The following is a 19,861-nucleotide window of genomic DNA, read 5'->3' as shown; positions in this document are numbered from 1 at the left end:
GTGCATGCCTGTAATTGGTGTGTGTGATGTTGTGAAGCACATTAATAAATTAATTGAATTATTTACAATACTATCTTAACAAATAACATTTAATATCTTATATAACAGTTGCAGTCGTTGAAAGGCAATACCCCTTCATTTTACAAGAAGTAAACAGAACATCTATGGAAAATGTAGTGAACATAACTGCCTATGTTGATTTCAAAGCACAAATCTGGAGATACAATTACTAACTGCAGCATTGTTACCTGTATTATATTATGAAACAAATATCAATAACTGAAATGCAGAAAATAGTTTTGTGACAACCTCAGTTTGGCAACCTAAAATTTATAAAATCTGCAATCAAGGCACAATATCAATAGCAGGCCTCAGTTAAGACTACTTTGGACTTATTAAAGTATTTATATTCCAGTCAATACTCACACTACTCTCTGGATGTATTCTTCTCCAGTAGCTGGCGGGATCAATGGATCATAATCTCCATTGATTTTTCCTACAGCTAAAGCCGGTTCAGGATAATCTTCATTTCCAAACATCATTTTGCCAAATTTCTCATGACTACCTAATCTATAAAATTCATGTAAAATAAGTGAGAAAGGAGAAGCACTTACTATAATCACGGCACATATATTAGAGATAAGTACTAAATAAAGTGGATATTAATCCTCTAAAGCCCAAGGTTCACTAAATAATAATTAAGAATTCAGTCTGTGACACAAATAAAACATTTTCCACTACAAAAATCAACTGGTTAATGCTGTTTAAAGAAATAATCCCGTTTACAATGAGAATCATATGAAAACCATAAATACAAAATGTTATGTTCATAACTGTTAAAGCAGGTGGTACTGGACATTAAAGAGTTAAATAAATTTTGCTTATGCCGACTGTTTCTGTTTTTGTATGCTCTGACCTATACAAAATAGAACAGAACAGAATTTATTTAAATTCCACAACTCCTTCATAGGCCTAAATGAAGGATGTGGAACATGTCATAACCCAAAAACAATACTCGTTTCTAATACAAATTACACAGTTGTGACAGTGATTTACAGTATTACAGTAAAAATAATTACACAAGAAAGATTCACCACTATTGCATACATGTGTTTATATTGTGGTTGTTGTTATTATTATTTATAATACTCCTACATCTTTGATGTGGGAATATTACAGATGGGTATTGCTGATTATGAAATACATAATAAGTAAAAGTAAATTAAATAATGTGACAGCCAATTTTAAGATAATATTTAAATATTTTATGAACCTGGAGATACTTATAAAATTACTAAAATTTTAATCAAGAACTCTGGCCCTGGGACTCATTTCTTGAGCAAACATCATTTAATTGATACATATTTAAAATATTTTGTTGCACTTGAATATTGTAATTCTATCCCATTCTTTAATTTATGGTGCATGGCAATAAAGAAGTGTAAATTTCCAATAGTAAAACCTTCAATTATACCACTCTTGTAAAAATGGTATATATAATATTTTAAATAAAATGTACCTTATAACTTTTCTTTAATAAGATATCCAGTTTGAATAAAAAATATGAACATGATATCTTCATATTCTTACATGTTTACATGCCAAGTTTTCAGCCACTGTGCAATGTTCATTGGATAAACTACGGGGAAAACTAATTAATTAACTACAATGTGCACAAACCTTCACATTATAACAAAATTATCAGATAGTCAGTCTACGGAAATCCAATGAATATGAGCCAAGTCTTTGTGATAAGATTTCAATACAGCAGCTACAGTATTTGTATTATTGAAATGATTACTTCTTTTCGCATCTGGATATGTGGTTATTATTTACAACCCATCATTTGCTGAAACATCAACTCAGGTTATGTTTGCTTAGTTATTACTTTGTCCTATCGTAGAGCTTTTGAAATATTAATGTTATGCTCAGAAGGCATGCATCAATATCAGTCTCTTTATCTTCATCATTGACATTCAACAATTTGAAATAAAGGTACGAAAGACACGGTATTTTCTCATTACATAACCTCACCAAACTTTCTCTTATAATAATCAATGTGCACATTTAAACAGTAACGCTTTAGATTGTAATAACATAACGGATTATCACAAACGTTTGTATGTATTAATACCTTTTCTACTTACATAATTTTTAAATGTGACAAGTTTAAAATACCAGTTGCTTCAAAGCAACCAAATACAGCTTAACACCACAGATAATTACGACCCAACCTGTACAAAAATTATTGCAATATAATTATTATACAATTCTGTAGCCCCTACACGAATCAATAAAAATACTCATATATCAAGGGAGTTCTATGGTTCACTTAGCTCGAAAATTAGTACCAAAAAAAAAAGCATATTAGGTATTATTTTTGCGTTAACTGTTTGTACTACAGATAATACCAATACCCAGATTGATAATTCAATGTTAATCGTTGACAGCGCATGTGACCTATGACGTCTCTTATATATTATTCTGCCATCTATCTATAATTATTATGAAACTACTGTAAGAGTAATCTGGTGGTAAACTTCCAGGTGGTCAGTCGGTAACAACGTTAACTACCATACAATTTATCACTCGGATATGAGTTAATTTTAAAAATCTTCAGAAAAGGTGTAGCCACTGAAGATGCAGGATTCAAACTAACAGACAATGTGCTAAAGTCTATTAACCAAAAAATGCATGTTGGAAGAATTTCCTGTGATATACCAGAAGCTTTTGACTGTGTAAATCATGAAATTTTGTTGGATAAATTGCATTTTTGTGGCATTCAAGGAATAGCAGGGCAATGGGTCAGATCCTATTTAACAGATAGAAAACAAAAGGTCGAAGTGAAAGCTCCTAAAACCAAACGGAATTTTTTCTTAAACTAGAGAACAATAAAACATAGATTCCCCCAATGGTTAATTTTAGACCCCTTGCTTTTTATAATATACATAAATGACCTTCTTCCAACAACAAATCAACAAATACTTTAACAGAACCCATAATATTTGCTGATAACACAAGTGTCAAAATTTCTAATAAAAATTTTGATAATTTCTGTTCAACATCAAGCATAGTTCTGTCTCATATGAGTAAATGGTTAGAACCTGAAAATTAAAGCACACAAAACAATAATTTTGCCTGTTCTTTTGTATGGGTGCGAAACATGGTCTCTCACTCAGAGGGAGTAACACAGATTGCAGGTGTTTGAGAATCGGGTGTTAAGCGGAATATTTGGGCCTAGGAGAGAAGACGATGGGGCGTGGAGAAAACTTAAAAAGGATGAGCTTAAAAATCTGTACTCCTCCCCAAATATTTTCAATGCAATAGAATCAAAAATAATGAGATGGGCTGGGCATGTAGCGCGCATGGATGGGACAAGAGGTGTGTACCGGGTATTGCCTGGGAAGCCTGAGGGGAAGAGACCTCTGGGGAGACGTAGATGGGAGGATAATGTCAGGCGGGATCTATGGGAGATAGGAGTTGAAGGAGACTGGATTTTGTTGGCCCAGGACAGGGTCCGGTGGAGGGCTTTGGTTAATTCGGTGATGAACCTTCGGGTTCCCTAAGCCATCTAGTTGGTTGGGTCCACTATTTGGGAACCCTGAGGGGAAGAGACCTCTGGGGAGACCTAGACGTAGATGGGAGGATAATATCAGGCGGGATCTATGGGAGATAGGAGTTGAAAGAGACAGGATTTTGTTGGCCCAGGACAGGGTCCGGTGGAGGGCTTTGGTTAATTCGGTGATGAACCTTCGGGTTCCCTAAGTCATCTAGTTGGTTGGGTCCACTATTTGGGAAGCCTGAGGGGAAGAGATCTCTGGGGAGACCTAGACGTAGATGGGAGGATAATCTCAGGCGGGATCTATGGGAGATAGGAGTTGAAGGAGACTGGATTTTGTTGGCCCAGGACAGGGTCCGGTGGAGGGCTTTGGTTTATTCGGTGATGAATCTTCGGATTTTAAAAGTTATTTAGTCATGTTCTTATAGCCTCTGTCACCGGGTGAGAGAAATATGAGCCTAGGGCGTTCGAATTTCCCACTTGCGTATGAATACATGAACTACATCAGAAGTAGAACCTAGTAATTTATTACCCGTTTTTCGGTGTCTTGAGCATCTGCGAGTCCCAACTTTCGTTGGCTTTGATCTTTTAGAGAGTTGGTAGGACTCCTTGGACGAGGGATCGGCCCGTCGCAAGGCCTCTACCTGTACAAATGACAGCACAACACAGAGAGACGCGGACAAACATCCATGCCATGAGTGGGATTCGAACCCACGGCCCCAGTGACCAAGCGGCACAAGGCCCACGCCTCAGACCACGTGGTCACTGTGATGGCTAATTTATTAATAACTAGCGCAAAACGCTCCTTTCGTCTATAAATTTCTGTTGATATTTAATACTTCGTTTTTTAGTGTGTTTTTTTGTCTCTTCTGTTAAATAGGTCTGATGTTTTAGTTTTCAAGAATACGATGTGCTGCTTCTGGAGCAGTGATCATTCGACTCGGCACTGTTGTGTTGGTATACCAACACAACAATGCCGAGTAAACAAATCACGCTTCACAACGACGAGATCACCAACTACCAAGACAGTCGCATGATCACTGCTCTAGATGACGTCATTGTTTGGCGACGACGGGGAATCAGAAATTTTTATAGTAGAATAGAAGTAAAGAGAAGAAGATTACGTAAATATGAATGCTACATTGTTGATCTGGGCTGCTTGTAAAATCATTTGTCGTCAACATATTGTTTACGTCTGAGAGGTGGGAGTTTGTGACGTAACAATGAACATCAAATCCCGAATCTGTTGTAAAATCTGATGTTGCCAAGAAACAGTTGGTAAACAGTGTGTGAGGAAAAATGTCGTTTTCTTTGTCCAGAGTTCCTAGGTTTAAGGATAATATTAGTAAGTGTATTAATCCATATAAACTAGTGACTTCACGTAAACCCATTCATACACCGACATTTCTAATACAGTCAGCTTCAGAAAACAAAATATAACAAATATTTCTTGGCCTTTTTTTTTGTATTTGTTTTATCACGTCAAGAAAGCAAAAATTTGTTCTATTCTTTGTGTGGATATTAAACGTGCTTCTTAATACGAGGGAGTAACATTTTTTACAAAATTTCAACATGTGATGTACAAAATATTTGAAATTAAACTGAATGATATTAATTGGATATAATAAGTAACAGGCGACGAAATATTTTTAGTAGAGTGAAATACTGACGATTGATCTTGTAGCAAACAAAGAAAGCATGCAGAATTTTGGCATGAATGCATCTTGGAAAACAGAAAAAAAAGTGTGAATGTCAATGAGACTGATCTCTAGTGAGCTGGTTTATGAGGATGGGAGATTGATGTAGGTGGCTTAGGATTGTGTCGATTGACGGACTTTGGTATTAGCGATGTTTAAACCTTAGGTGTGTGCTCCCAGTTTATCTGCATGTTTTGTTGCCTAATCTAAGTACATAGTCAAGTTTTATAAATACACAAAGCATGAATATAAATACACATTCACTGTTATTATATCAAGACTGGTTCTGTGACATGCCAGTTATGAATAAATAAACACAGTGTACATTATTTTTTCACTTATGTGTACATAAATGTAAACATTAACATTGATTAGTTAAATGGTACAATATAAAACGGTGGTGACCAGATAAATGCGCACTTGAAGCAAGCCCACACAAAAATTCCGGAGAGAAAAAACCCACTGGCATAAATGCTCATATGAAAAATACCCACACGGAAAATTTCTCACACAGAAAAATACGAATAATTCTCACACTATTTTTAGTTTACAAAAAAAAAAAAAAAATTTTGCCAATGGGGCCCAGGTTAGGTTAGGTTAGTATGTTTGAACTTCACTTCATAGCAAGCACATAACGCTTTATTAAGAGTGTATTACTTAATAGTATTATGAATGAGAGCATTTTTGTATATGCATATTTTTCTGTGTGAGCATTTTCCATGTGGGCATTTATGACTGTGGGTTTTTTTTTTCTGTGCGGAATTCTCATGTGGGCTTTTGTCATGGAATCGTAAGATATGCTTTTAACTTCTTGTTCCTCACTAATTAATATTGTGGTATCGATTGGACTGATTGTCAGTTTTGCCCATCTCCCATCCTCACAACCGGTGTTCCTAAGAGCAAATTGATTTGTTGTTATGTGCCCCCATCCCAGTGACATCATGGCGAGATGGGCCTTTGATTCTGCTTCCATGGTATCAATGACACCAGTAGCTGACCTCGTATTAATCGCAAAGTTCCTTGTTATATAATAACTAAAGTCGCTTATCTTAAGCTTCTTAGGTTCAGGTATTTTGAGACACTTCAAATTTGTGTTCCCTCCTTACAGACAATTTCTTGTGTCCATACAAATATTGTACTACTCGTTTTGAAATACATCTGTGGTTCTTCCTTAGGCTGTACACCTCCTCCAACGAGATATGTGGCACGCAGCAATGACAAAGTGATTGGATATGTCTCATACGACAAGCAGAATGTAGCCCGGTTTGATGGTGGACAATGCAACACTCAAGTCGGATGTCGAGGAATGTCCAGGGTAACTATTCTTATGTAATTAATTCCAAACAGTAAGATCATTATTTAAAAAAAAAATTATAGACATTCAACTGATCAAGAACCAGAAGGTTTTTTTACCGTGTTCACAAGAGCACGCAACTTGATCTTATACATAGCCAGATAAATCCAGTACATCTTGTCACAACCCTTCCATTTATGCCCAGGTCCACCAAATAGTCTTGTTTTCCTTGATTCAGTCAAATTTCCTGAATCCCCTTGTGAATGTTGGGCTTTCTTCGTGTGATGTGCACAAGATATATATGGCTGCCATGTCTGTGTGTCTGTCTTTTGCATATTTTAACGCCACGGTGGTCTAGCGGTTATAACGCTGGCCTTGTAATCCTGGGGTCTCGGGTTCGATTCCCGGCGGTGCCAGAATTTATAACTTGTGTTGGGCAAGGCCGTGGTCTAGGCAACACGGAGTTTTCCTCCGGGGGCTTCCCCGGTTTCTCCGTGGCATCCCATTCACACACAGAAGAAGGCAATGGCAAACCACTTCTGGATCATCTGCCAAGAACGTATATGAACAGGTCCCAGTCCGAGAAAAGGATGGAAGGATCCTGTTCATATGGATCTGTCGTCAGACAGAACACTACAAATAAAAACTTATCTCTGAGTGACCCTTACTTTGAAATAAAGATGTTTAACAGATTTGGGTTGTGAGGCCAGGTATTCTTGTAGGTGATTACCAGCATTTCAGAGAAATGTAGAACCATCATTTTGTGGGTAGAGATGTAAAGATTGAGGTAATAATTTCCCCCCCGAAATTATGGTACTTATATACAAGTCTGTGAAAACAATATACGAATTTGACAAGCCTGGAGTAAACCGTGATGACTTGATAAAATCACTTCCCGAAGAGTTAATGGAGACAGATATGAAGTTGACCAATCACCTCTGCCTACTATCAGTGTTAAGAATGTATAGAGCTTTACTTTCATTCCCACTTAGTTCTACGGATGAGGACTTTGGTAACTGGTATCTTTTATATCCTGTAATTTCATTTCTTTCAGGCAAAGTGTACATCTAGCCTAAAATCAAATAAAAGTAGCAGTGAGAAGGAAATTAGAACACGTCGTAACATTTCTCCTGTGTGCAAGTCACCAGAAAGCATTACACCTGAACTGAAGAAACAAATACCCAAAGAACAGGCAAGAATCTCTGAGCAAGTTGTGGGTAGAGATGTAAAGATTGAGGTAATAATTTCCCCCCCCGAAATTATGGTACTTATATACAAGTCTGTGAAAACAATATACGAATTTGACAAGCCTGGAGTAAACCATGAAGACTTGATAAAACTTACTGATAAGGACAATGAATCACTTCCCGAAGAGTTAATGGAGACAGATATGAAGTTGACCAATCACCTCTGCCTACTATCAGTGTTAAGAATGTATGGAGCTTTACTTTCATTCCCACTTAGGTCTACGGATGAGGACTTTGGTAACTGGTATCTTTTATATCCTGTAATTTCATTTCTTTCAGGCAAAGTGTACATCTAGCCTAAAATCAAATAAAAGTAGCAGTGAGAAGGAAATTAGAACACGTCGTAACATTTCTCCTGTGCGCAAGTCACCAGAAAGCATTACACCTGAACTGAAGAAACAAATACCCAAAGAACAGGCAAGAATCTCTGAGCAAGTTCCAACTTTCCATGTTATGAAATTACAGCTCTGTGGGTAAACATACGAGGTGCGATCGGAAAGTTTCAAGACTGCGGGTATAAAAACCCGTACACTTATCTCAGGTATTAAATTCATCCATCACCCTCGAAGTAGTTCCCCTGGGAGTGAACACAACGATCCCAGCGCCGCTGGCAAGCCTGGAAGCATCCCTGGAAATCTTTCTTTGTCAGCCTGTCAAGCACCATCTGCGATTCTGCCTGAAACTCTTCTATCGTCTCAAATCTCCTTCCCTTTAGCTGAATTTTCATCTTTGGGAAGAGGAAGAAGTCACACGGCGAATAAGGAGGGTGCGGGATGACGGCCATGGTGTTTGAGGCCAAAAACTGCCGAACTTTGAGGGCGGTGTGCGCTGGCGCGTTGTCATGATGCGTCGCATGTGGAGTTCTTCCTTTAGAATCAGCTGACAGGTCCCATAGCCTATCCCAACAATGTCGCACAAGTCGTTGATGGTACGACGTCGATCTTCGTGAATGGCCTGCCGAATCTTCGTAACATTTTTGGGCGTTGTGGTCCAAGATGGTCGTCCAGAACGCTCGTCATCATCGACAGAGGTTCGGCCATTTTTAAAACGTGAATGCCACACAAAAGTTTGTGCACGACCCATTGCGGACTCCCCAAATGCTTGCTTTAGCATTTCATAGGTTTCCGTAGCCGTTTTGGCGAGTCTTTGGCAAAATTTGATTTGTTCATGAAAATCCGCCATTCCGAAATCGCAAGAGGGTCGGTGTAATGCACTACCAAAACGCCCGTAACTAAGAAACAAATGCTAATTCGATGATGCCATCTGGCACACTGATTCAATATGAATGTAGGCCGCACCCCCTAGCGGCAGAAGCTCGTACTACATCCGGTTCGCCCTCTATTGACACAGTCTTGAAACTTTCCGATCGCACCTCGTAGTGATTGTACTCACTACTTGTTTCATTTGTGGAAGTACTCAAATGATTTTAATGAAATTTGGTATTTGAGGCCAATGCGCTAAACATTGTTGGACAAATTTCATTCTCTGCTTTATTTGTCTAATTAATCTCTATTTCACATTAACCATAAATAAAAAATTGGCAGTGGAACCACGGTTCCGGAGAATCTGACGTAAATACGCAAGCGCAGTAGTAGCGTGAAGTGTGATGCGCCTTGATTTGTATAAATAAATGTTTCTAGAATCTAAACCATTTGTGATATGTAAAATCTGAAAACAGATATCGAAAGCTCAAGAGGTAATACGTATTTCGTACGCAATATGTCCAGATCCATCTCTTACGGTTTTCGAGAGGCGGGCGCTTAACGCCGCCAGATGCATTGAAAATTGTACACATTGGTTCATTAAAATTATAATAAATGTATAAACAATTATAATTACAACAAAATACATTACAGATTATTAAAGGTCTTTATTTACTGATCATTTTACATGTAGGTTACATTACCCTTACTCTTACAATTCCTGAGGAATGAACGTTTAAAAGTGACTCGGCGCTGGATCTTAAACATCTTCCAAACGCTGTTTTTGCCGAATGACCCTTCCGTATAGACGTATATTTACGTCAAAAACTATCTCTTTTCCACATAATAGCTCACCATACACAGAACTGGTGCATGTTATGTAATACGCATATATTAATGTGATTAAAATATGCAGCTTTTATTTCAAACACTTTTTGATGTGACTATCTAATAAAAAAAAGGAAACACTATTTGTCTATGGAACAGCATGTTCATATCTGCAATAAATGAACAGTACAATCTCTGGGGGTGTATAAAACAGCAAAGAATGTAAATTTAAAACTGTGCTAAAATGAAGGATCATTGATGTTTTTATTTCAGGAACGTTTTGTGGAAGAAACTCTAGGAGACAGAGTAGTGAAAAAAAATAGTTCGTTAACTCCCACAGGATCAGTTGAAGCCAACTCAAATTCCAGTGACACAGTTACAGGTAACGTGAAGTATTCATGGGATTAGAAACCATAAAAATATTGATATAATTATGCTGTACCTCTCTATATGGCAGTTTCCAGAGAATACATATTATGTTCAATGAAATTTCTTGAAAGCTATATATACATCATGGTTAAATAAATTCCATGTTTCATAAGCGTCTTCTGCTGCCATCATCAGTAATCATTTAAAGAGTCATTCAGTCAGTCATAAATAAGTCAGGGTGTACAGTGTAGGAACACTGACAGCAATTTCATTATATTTGTCGATTAGAAAATTAAGAGGTACGAAAATATCAGACGTAATTTTGTATCTGATGACAGACTGACATAAGAGTATATGGTTGTTGTGCATGGAGAAATGGGGTGGTACATCATTAGTTTAATGTTTGTCATGCGTGCTATCCAAAGTGACTGGGCACCAACTGTACAAAACTATTGTAAGAAACGTGGGTTAATCGATGTTAAAAGAAGAGAAATATTTTAACAAATAACGAACTATTCATGTCTGACTATGGACGTATCGAGTTTGAAATCTGATCATTTGACTTATTTCGCCCATTTTGTCATTATAAAACATAACAGTTTACTCTGAGTTAAACTGTAGGTATTTATAAACACAGTGTGAAGGAAAATGTTTAGAATTAAAAGATCCAGAGACGTACAGCATCAACGAGGTCGCACAGAAGACTGCGTTACATATGAGGTTCTATCCATGCAAGTTACAAGTTTGGATATGAAAAAAAAAAGAATATGATAATCATGATTACAGTAAAGTTATTTGTAAATGCAATGATAAACTTTCAGGTTCTGTAAAAAAGAAGAAATTTCTCTCTCAGTAAAATGATTATTATGCTGGAAACACTGTGCAGCCACAACCAAAATATCATTTTGATTTGTATATTACAAACATAAGTCACATGGTCTGTAAGTCATAATAAAAATTCATCACGAGTGATAAAGAACAGATGACAGTTGATAGGAAGAAAAGCTACCATAAGTATCAGTCCACATTTATCAGCAAAATAAGCGATCGTGACATGGACGTGTTCAGCTTTACTGTATAGCTTTCCTAAATGATCACAAATTTGGACATCCCTGGACTTAGTGTCTGTGCTTATTTTATCTGCAGAATCAAAACACAATCGACGAGAAGCTGAGCTCTTGAGTGAACTGCGGGCTACTCGAGCAAAGCTGAAATCAACTGAGCATCACAAGAAGGAGGCACAGGACAGAGCTAAATCCTTGGAGGAAGACAACAAAGCAGCTGTGAGTAAAAATTGAAAATCCAAAGATTTAATTTCATGTCTTAAGCAGGATTCCTTGTAATGGCGGCATCTGTCACTTAAATGTAAGAGGTAACACAGACGTTAATTTGTTGTCTCTGTGGCTAAGCACCACACCACGAAGATAAACACGGGGAATGGAGGTAAATTTCCATGTATTCTTAAAGTTAGCACTACCTGCAAGTGACCAGTGCCTTTCGAGCACTGGTCACTTACTGCAAGAAAGACCACCTGATAACTACTTAACAGGATGCTGAGTGATGTCGTTTCCCGTTCGTCGTTCCTTTCCGAGGCTTCCTTAAAGGGTTCGAAACTAGTATGTGTTTTACAGGGAGGGGTAGTCGGCCCCTCGCCCATTTAAAGGAGGCCAAGGCTCGACTTTGGGCTGTCGCGCCATAGAAGAAGAAGAAGGATGCTGGGTGATGAGATACTTAAACAGGTTTCTGTCTAGTCCCTCCCCATTCATCATAATCGTTCCTGTTAAAATTACCATAAACTTGAAAGTGAATTTCTGTTGTCTTGTATTCAGGAAGTCCTGGTTCCGTTCTTGGGCTGCAGGCCAGGAACATATTTGGTTAGTTTTTTTTTGTGTGTGTTTGCTGTAGTCTCACAATATCTTCTCATGTAAGATTCGAGGTTTTCACAGCGGTGAGTATGAAGATTTCTGTCTTCTGGGTCGTTGCGCTGTGTAGTCTGGTCGATGTTAACCAACGTTTCAGAGGTCATACTACCTCCATCATCAGGGCGATTGGTATGAAGATTTCCGTCTTCTGGGTTGTTGCGCTGTGTAGTCTGGTCGATGTTAACCAACGTTTCAGAGGTCATACTGCCTTCGTCATCAGGGCGATGAATATGAATATTCATCGCCCTGGTAGTATGACCTCTGAAACGTTGGTTAACATCGACCAGACTACACAGCGCAACAACCCAGAAGACGGAAATCTTGGGACTCACCGCTGTGAAAACTTCAAATATCACCCTGATGATGGAGGCAGTATGACCTCTGAAACGTTGGTAAACATCGACCAGACTACACAGCGCAACAACCCAGAAGACGGAAATCTTGGGACTCACCGCTCTGAAAAAATCAAATATCGCCCTGATGATGGAGGCAGTATGACCTCTGAAACATTGGTAAACATCGACCAGACTACACAGCGCAACAACCCAGAAGACGGAATTCTTGGGACTCACCGCTGTGAAAACTTCAAATATAGCCCTGATGATGGAGGCAGTATGACCTCCGAAACGTTGGTTAACATCGACCAGACTACACAGCGCAAGAACCCAGAAGACAGAAGTCTTGAGACTCACCGCTGTGAAAACTTCAAATATCGCCCTGATGATGGAGGCAGTATGACCTCTGAAAAGTTGGTTAACATCGCCCAGACTACACAGCGCAACAACCCAGAAGACAGAAATCTTCAATTTCTTCTCACTCTGTTCAGGAAAATGATGAGATACATCGTTAACATAAGTCATTGCTGGTTCATTCCACATCTTTGAATGTTTAAATAACCATTCACAGCCTTGAACCATATTTTCTGTCCTTTGATTAAGCTTCTAAACACATTTCTTTTTTACTCCTCTCTGCATTTGCATAGGTACTCATATCTGCTTTCCCATATGTTTCCCCACCAATACTGCATATGTATTTTGTAGGCTTTTACTTCAAGTACATGAGCAGCACTCTCTAAGCACCTCAGTTTGAGTTCCATAAAGGTGGTTGACCTATATAAATCATGATGTTCTTTATATTGTTATACCTTCTATTCCCTACTTACTTCATCCCACATCGTTCCTAGTATTTTACTAGAAACTTTCTTCCCATCACTTGTCTTCATCTCACAAAATAAGAGATAACATTTCACAGTCTCACAGAACAGCAAACAGAATTCCAGTAGGCCTGTACAAAGTTAAACTCATATGTATCTATTTGTTTAAAGGTCAAAGGTTTGCAACACTGCCTAAAGAATGTGTATCTTATTTTTTGTGTAGCGGGATGAGGTGCGTGTCATCCGGCAATCATTAACAGCTGCCCGTAATGAAAAGAAACAGTTGCAAGAGCTAGTAAGCCAGAATAAGGTCAAGACCGAACAGGTGAATTTAACGTTGTGTCAGGAATGCAAACTCTTGATAGGACATGGAGAGTTGAAGCAAAACAAACAGGCACACCAGGTATTGAAGTAAAATGACTTTATGTTATGTATAGGGACTATTAACATGTTCTTAAAAGTTTAATGATGCTATTTAATGTGCAAATGATTTCAAATTATATGTTAAAAAGCTCATGAATGGCAGGTAAACATTTGAAAGAAGGTGTCATAGCCTGTTTCAGCGTCTAACCTGGCATGTCTGAAGAGACTGAATAAAACCACAAAATATAAATCAGGACTTCTAAATTTAGTTTTTAATCTTTGGTTTATTCTCTTAAATGCATTGACAGTTCTGATTAATCAACCTCATAAACCTTATATGACATTATTTAAATTTACTTTATCATGGCATTATTGGATTGGTTAATTGAAACACTCTCAATATATGAAATTTTAGTACATTCAGTGAGGCAGGTAACATTTAATGTATTAAGTGATTCAAAATGGAAAATATACAAATCATTTATGTAACTGCTGTTCATTTTCAAGGTGAAGGAGGTGTCAGTGCAAGCAGATGAAATTAAAAACATTTTCTCAACGATAGATAGAAAAATGATTGAAGTGGAACATATGAAAGAAAGATTGCAAGAAATGCAAAATGAGAAAACTGCACTCCTAGAAAAAAATACATCACGTGCTACACGCATTGCACAGATGAAGTGTGAATCTTAGGAGAGATAAGATGAAAGGCCACCAGAGCAGGACTTGAATGAAGATGTGGAATTACCAGTTGTGAAATTACGTTAAATTGGATGATGCTACTGGAAAGCTTTCTTGCTCCTGGTATCCAAAAATTCACAATGAGACCACATTTGCAGGGCACGATGTTGTAGAAGACCCACAGACTCACGGTTATGCCTGGACAGCAGCCGCTTATTTGGTTGTAGGTTATGGTATCAAAGGGAGGGAATGTGATGGAGACAGGTTTCTCTTTTCTCGTTGGAACATGCAGCCAGGTCCCTTTGTGACTGGTAAAACCGGAGATTCTCAGGGCCACTTTCTGGTAGAGTGGCTACAGTGACTAGTCGATCTGATGGGCGCTCAGCCAATCGGAGGGGTTGTCCCACCCCCGGTCCTGGAGAAACCTGTCTCAGTTGTCACATTTTCCCTTATTGGCATGACCTTAATCTAAATCAGCATGCTTTTGTCCAGGCATGTCAAGTCTGTAGCACTTCTTTGAGGAAGACTTCCATTTGTTTTATTTTGTGAAGGACAACTTATGACTCACCTTCTGTCATCTTCATTCTCACTGCGGTAACAACCTGAAAAATCAAGAATGTACACTTAAAATTACAATTTGCGAATCTCACGAAGCATCTGTGTAATAAGGAAAATATTAATATCAATTCAAAGTGGAAAATAAATTGTCAAAATATCAGTGTTTCAACAGATTTGATAATTAAACTGTGGGTTCTTGAATTTGAAAGCTTGTTTTATTCTGTGTACCGTTTGAAATTTTTATTTCTTTGATTAATGTTCTGTTTAATTACAAAGAACAGTCCTTAAATAGATATCGCAGTTCACACTAGGTATAAATGTTTTGTTGTTGTGATACCGCTGATGTTGCTGCACAGCGTATAGAGGAAACTGTTTTTTTTAACAAGAGTAGGAAAAGAAATAATTTTCAAGACATTAATATTAATACACAATAATATGAAGTTGGGTCTGTATGGACTAGGATACGAGATAGATTGGTCTCAACTGGCTAGAGATATCGAGTGCTGGGCTTATGAATGTGTACGTGCAGGGTCCATAAAGAAGCGAAAATGTTTAACCAGCTAACCTACCATCACTATCTAAAGAAAGATTCTGATCCACAAAATTGTTGTAGTGAAGGTTTTGTATAACAAGCGTATATACATGCATCACAGTCAAGGGCACTTTGATGGACATAATTCAGTTAAGAACGGAACACCTAATCATCAAGGAGGCCCAGCTGTAATTTTACAGATTTCGAAAGCAACATTTACATGTAACTTATTTTGTATTGGGAAGTTAATCTCTCACATGAACTTCTTATTATTATGTTGCCTGTCGTTTCGATTCAGAAGTACATCTAGTAGTAGATATGTTTGTTTTAAAATTAGGTTATGCAGGATACATTCATCTCTGCCATCTTAAGTTGATTTGACTTGTGACATATCTTAAATAAATTATATTGTTTTGCAATTTCTTTTCTATTTCCAAACAATGAACGGAATAGAGAAAACTGCATAATTCATTAAAAAATATCGATAGGAAACATTTTATTAATAATATTGTGAAAAAACCCAAAAAACAGTGATTCCTGCTATTTCATTTGCAGACTCTTCTCATGCAGTGATCAAAGACAATTATGAATTTGTTATGTTTCATGCTTGTACACAACAGCAAAAATATCCCATTGTGGCGTGCTATAAGAAACGAGGTTTTATGAAACGTTTGTGGGTAACACCTTAATATTGTCACCACCTGAAACTCCTTCAGAAACCCAATATTTATACTGAATCTGACGGTTGCTGTATCCGTTTTTCCTGAAGGTACAGCAACCGTCAGATTCAGAAAGCTCTCAATCCGCCTGCGAGGCTGCCACCGCCTACTGAAAAACCAGCCTCGGTTGCCTTCCTGCCCTACGTCGGGACGACCTTCAACCGCATAAGAAGGTTGCTGGCCAGGCACGACATCAAGTCTGTTGGTCTTCCGCCAAAGAAAATTCCCAGTTTTCTCCGGCCGGTAAAGGACGACCTAGGACTGAAGACGCCTGGCGTATACAGAGTTCCCTGCGAGTGCGGAAAAGTCTACATCGGCCAGACAGGCCGTTCCGTTGAGGCCAGGATCAAGGAGCACGAACGCCACATCCGGCTCGGGCAGCCCGAGAAATCTGCGGTTGCTGAACACCGCTTCAACTTGGAGCACAAGATACAGCTAGAGGACACTGCTATCCTCTCCTCAAAAACCGGCTACATGGACCGGTTAATCAGGGAAGCCATCGAGATCGAACTTCATCCTGATAACTTTAACAGGGAAGATGGACTTCACCTGAGCCGGTCCTGGAAGCCTCTGATCCACACACTCCGAGGACTCCGAGAACGAGCAAGAGTGCGCCGCCAGAACCAACCAGACCACTAACTCGGCCCCTTTCAGGGCCTTTATCCATACAACTACACTCACCTTTCTCTCTTTACTTTCTCTCCCTCTCCCACCCTCGCCCACGTGCTACCATTGGTCCACTCCCATACCTGCTCCCATTGGCTCGGGGAAGGCTACACCTTTCACTTCCCTGCCTATAAAATCCAACTCCTCACACCCTATTGGCATAGATAGATAGATTGAGGAGGAGAGGATGGGATCTCACTTTTCGGCACTGGTCGAGAGAATTGTCTGGTTCAACACTCTCAGCGCTCGGCGAGGTATGGACGGAGGTGACCTGGCCTTTCTGAAGGCCCACCTCCCTGAGCTGCTTCAGCAGGTGCGGAAGCAGCTTCTGGACGCCATCCATGCTGAAAAGCAGAGACAACGGGCGACAGCAGCAGCAGCAGCAGCAACAGCCGTGGTCGGAGGGCCTACTCGAGCCAACGCTGGCAAGAGGAAGGCCAACGAGTTGGACTTGTCCAACTCGGGCGGTTCGATGGAACCCGCATCTAGGCGCCCGGCGCCCGGGCCACTGTCCGGAGCCGGGTCCACTCCTCTGCCGGCACCGGCAAAAGTTCATCGGCCCGATGGCTCGGCGGCGGCAGCAACAGCAACCTCCACCAACGTATCCACGGGCGAACAAGCCACCTCGTGTGGCCGGCAACTCGGCAGTTATGCTGAGGTCAGCGCGGCGTACACCGGGGTAGTGGCCGGGCGACCGGTTAAAGGGGCGACTGCTGGGGTGGATTCCTCGGCACCGCTCCCCACTAAAGCCGGGGCCTCGCAAGAGGTTAAAGGAGTGAGGGACGTGAAGTCGTCCCGCGGACCTCCCCCCGCTCACCCCGCCGCGCTGAAACCGCCAAGCGGGACAGTGAAGCCCGCAGCCAAGGGTCCCGGCTCCCGGCCGGGACCCGCTTCCTCGATGGAGGAGGCACCTGGGCGCAGGTCTCCCCGGGCTTCCGGGGACCTGTCCGGGCCGCTCACTGGCATGTCACTTGACGCCGCTTCTTCCTTCCACGCTCAAGTGGACAAAACGGCTCCGGGGGAGCGCCGTAACAAAACCCCGGTGTACGTCTCTGGGGTGAAGGACGTACGCGGTTTCCTGCATAGGATTCGCGCGGAGTCGGCCTGCGGGATCGTGGCGCAGATGAAGGGAGAAAACCTGACTCTTGTGCCTGAGACCGCCGACGGGTTTCAGGCCACCGTCAGGGTCCTGCGTTCCCTCGGTGAGGGCGAGGGTGTGAGTTTTCACACATTCTCCCTCCCCGAGGATCGGTGCGTGCGCCTGGTGATTAAAAACCTGGGCGTGCGCATGCCCGAGGCCGAGATACGCGAGGAGCTGGCCGCCATGCACATTGCTGTGCAGGGTGTCCTGCAACTCCGATCGACGCGCCGGGCCATGGACCAGGACGGTGACCGTCCCCTTACGCCGCACTTCATCGTGTCGGTAGCACGGGGCCCCGACGTGGCGAAAGTGCGTTCCCTTACCGAGATCTGCGGTCTGCGGGTCAAGGTGGAGACGTACGTCGCACCGAAGGGGCCCATGCAGTGCAAGCGGTGCCAACGCTTCGGGCACACGCAGCGGAACTGCGGCTATGCACCTAGGTGCGTGGCCTGCGGGGACGCACACCCATCCGGGTCGTGTGCCACCCCCAAGCAGCAGCTTAAGTGCTGCAGCTGCGGGGGCAACCACACTGCGAACTATAGAGGTTGCAGCAAGTGGAAGGAAGCCAAGGCGGCCGCTGCACAGCGTGCGAAAGGGGATCGCGGCAGAAAGGACGGCGTCTCCACGCGCCTGCCAGCGCCCAAATCGGCGCCAGCTAAGCCTTCTCTGGACCAGGAGAACTTGGGCCCTGGGTGGAACCATGTGGTCCGTGGTGGCCGCGTCGTCAAGGCTGCGGCCATGAGGAACTCCGCCCCAACGCCATCTGGCGCCATTGCACGGACTGAGCGGCAGGCTGTCTCTAAGGCCGGCCGTGCCAAGCCCGCTCGTCCTGTGGTGCCGGTGGCAAATTCCGCTGCACCTGTTCCCAACAAGCCCGCACCTGCCCCCAAGAAGACTGACCCCACCCCACCCAAGGGCCAGTCGCCGCTCCAGGACATCTCAGATATCCTGGAGACCCTCTCACCACGGGTCTGCGTCGAGTTGACACGCCGTCTCCTCGCCGCGATCCATTCCCTCCCATCCGGGGGGTCTCGTCCGCGAGCCCTCCTCAAAACCGTTCTCCTCTTCATGGCCGACAATGACTGCACGGCCTAGAGGACACGGTGGTAAAGCCTTGCGGCTGGCTTATTGGAACGCCGACGGTGTTCGCGGCAGGAAGCTGGAGCTGGAGCAGTTCCTCGGTGACTACGGAGTCGATGTTTGCCTCCTGAACGAGACGCACCTCACGTCGGGTCGGGCCTTGAGGTTCGCAAATTACGTTTGCCACCGTACGGACCGCCCGACGATGGGGGGCGGCACAGCGATCCTTGTCCGCAGGGGCATTGATCATTACCCTGTGCCGGTCTCGGGTCTGCAGCAACTGGAAGCAACCGCCATTCACCTGGTGCTGGCAACCAGGAAAGTCAAGCTCGTGGCGGCATACCTCGCACCCACCCGGCCCTGGATTGAGTCGGACTTGACCGGGTGCTTGAGCGGGGGTTTCCCGGTCCTCTTGGCTGGTGACCTCAACGCGAAGCACACGGACTGGAATTCTAGGCTGATCTCTGCTAGGGGCTCGCTCCTACGTGATTACGCCAACAGAAATTCCTGCTTGATCTACGGGCCGGATTCCCCAACCACGGCTCCCTACACACACAACGCCACACCCGACGTCCTTGATATTGTCCTCATCAAGGACTTCGTCCTACCGGTGCACCTGACTGTATGCCCCGCACTCAGCTCAGATCACCTGCCCGTCCTCATTGACACCACGTGCCGATCGTCCTTTCAACACCTGCCTGATCGCCCGGACTTCGCGAGAATGGACTGGGCTGCATTCCAGGCTTGCCTCGAAAGCAGACTCCCGGGGAACCCCGTGGTAAACAACGAGGAGGCAATCGACAAGTGCGTCGAGGAGCTGACCAGTGCTATCCTGGAAGCCACAGCAGTGTCC

At 42.1% G+C, this 19,861-nt stretch overlaps 2 protein-coding genes across 4 annotated transcripts in view; one reads left to right on the top strand and one right to left on the bottom strand.

The window, feature by feature from the left end:
- Gem2 (Gemin 2) overlaps positions 1-15,527 on the bottom strand; it is a 30,217-nt gene extending 14,690 nt beyond the window's left edge. Inside the window, exons 1-3 of one of the 3 annotated variants that reach the window (XM_022084293.2) lie at positions 15,440-15,527; positions 14,881-14,914; positions 427-570 (exon numbers count right to left, since the gene is read on the bottom strand). In XM_022084293.2, coding sequence (XP_021939985.2) covers positions 427-570; positions 14,881-14,914; positions 15,440-15,518 — 257 coding nt within the window. In that variant the 5' untranslated portion in view covers positions 15,519-15,527. Of the gene's footprint in view, positions 1-426; positions 571-2,147; positions 2,439-14,880; positions 14,915-15,439 lie in introns of those variants that run through there. The other 2 variants (XM_087359218.1, XM_022084294.2) reach the window with 2 other exon arrangements.
- Positions 4,828-15,078, top strand: LOC110839786 (uncharacterized). The gene is made up of 8 exons (XM_087359210.1): positions 4,828-4,904; positions 6,432-6,571; positions 7,605-7,787; positions 8,077-8,214; positions 10,101-10,209; positions 11,343-11,479; positions 13,495-13,674; positions 14,142-15,078. The coding sequence occupies exons 1-8, from the start codon at positions 4,859-4,861 to the stop codon at positions 14,322-14,324; spliced, it is 1,116 nt and encodes a 371-aa protein (XP_087215336.1). The 5' UTR covers positions 4,828-4,858; the 3' UTR covers positions 14,325-15,078.
- Positions 15,528-19,861: the final 4,334 nt, after the last annotated feature.

This window comes from Zootermopsis nevadensis, unplaced genomic scaffold (genome assembly GCF_977971745.1).
Source record: "Zootermopsis nevadensis isolate Lab colony 2312 unplaced genomic scaffold, Znev_1.0 Znev_ptg000031l, whole genome shotgun sequence".
NCBI classification, from domain to species: domain Eukaryota; kingdom Metazoa; phylum Arthropoda; class Insecta; order Blattodea; family Termopsidae; genus Zootermopsis; species Zootermopsis nevadensis.
The sequence above is the reverse complement of the archived record's forward strand: the minus strand, read 5'-3'. Positions and strand labels throughout refer to the sequence as shown.

Excerpts from the sequence above, each read along its gene's own strand:
- LOC110839786 (XM_087359210.1), top strand. The coding sequence starts at position 4,859 with ATGTCGTTTTCTTTGTCCAGAGTTCCTAGGTTTAAGGATAATATTA. Across the intron at positions 8,215-10,100 it reads AACAAATACCCAAAGAACAG|GAACGTTTTGTGGAAGAAAC; the intron begins GCAAGAATCTCT and ends TTTTTATTTCAG. Across the intron at positions 11,480-13,494 it reads AGGAAGACAACAAAGCAGCT|CGGGATGAGGTGCGTGTCAT; the intron begins GTGAGTAAAAAT and ends TTTTTTGTGTAG.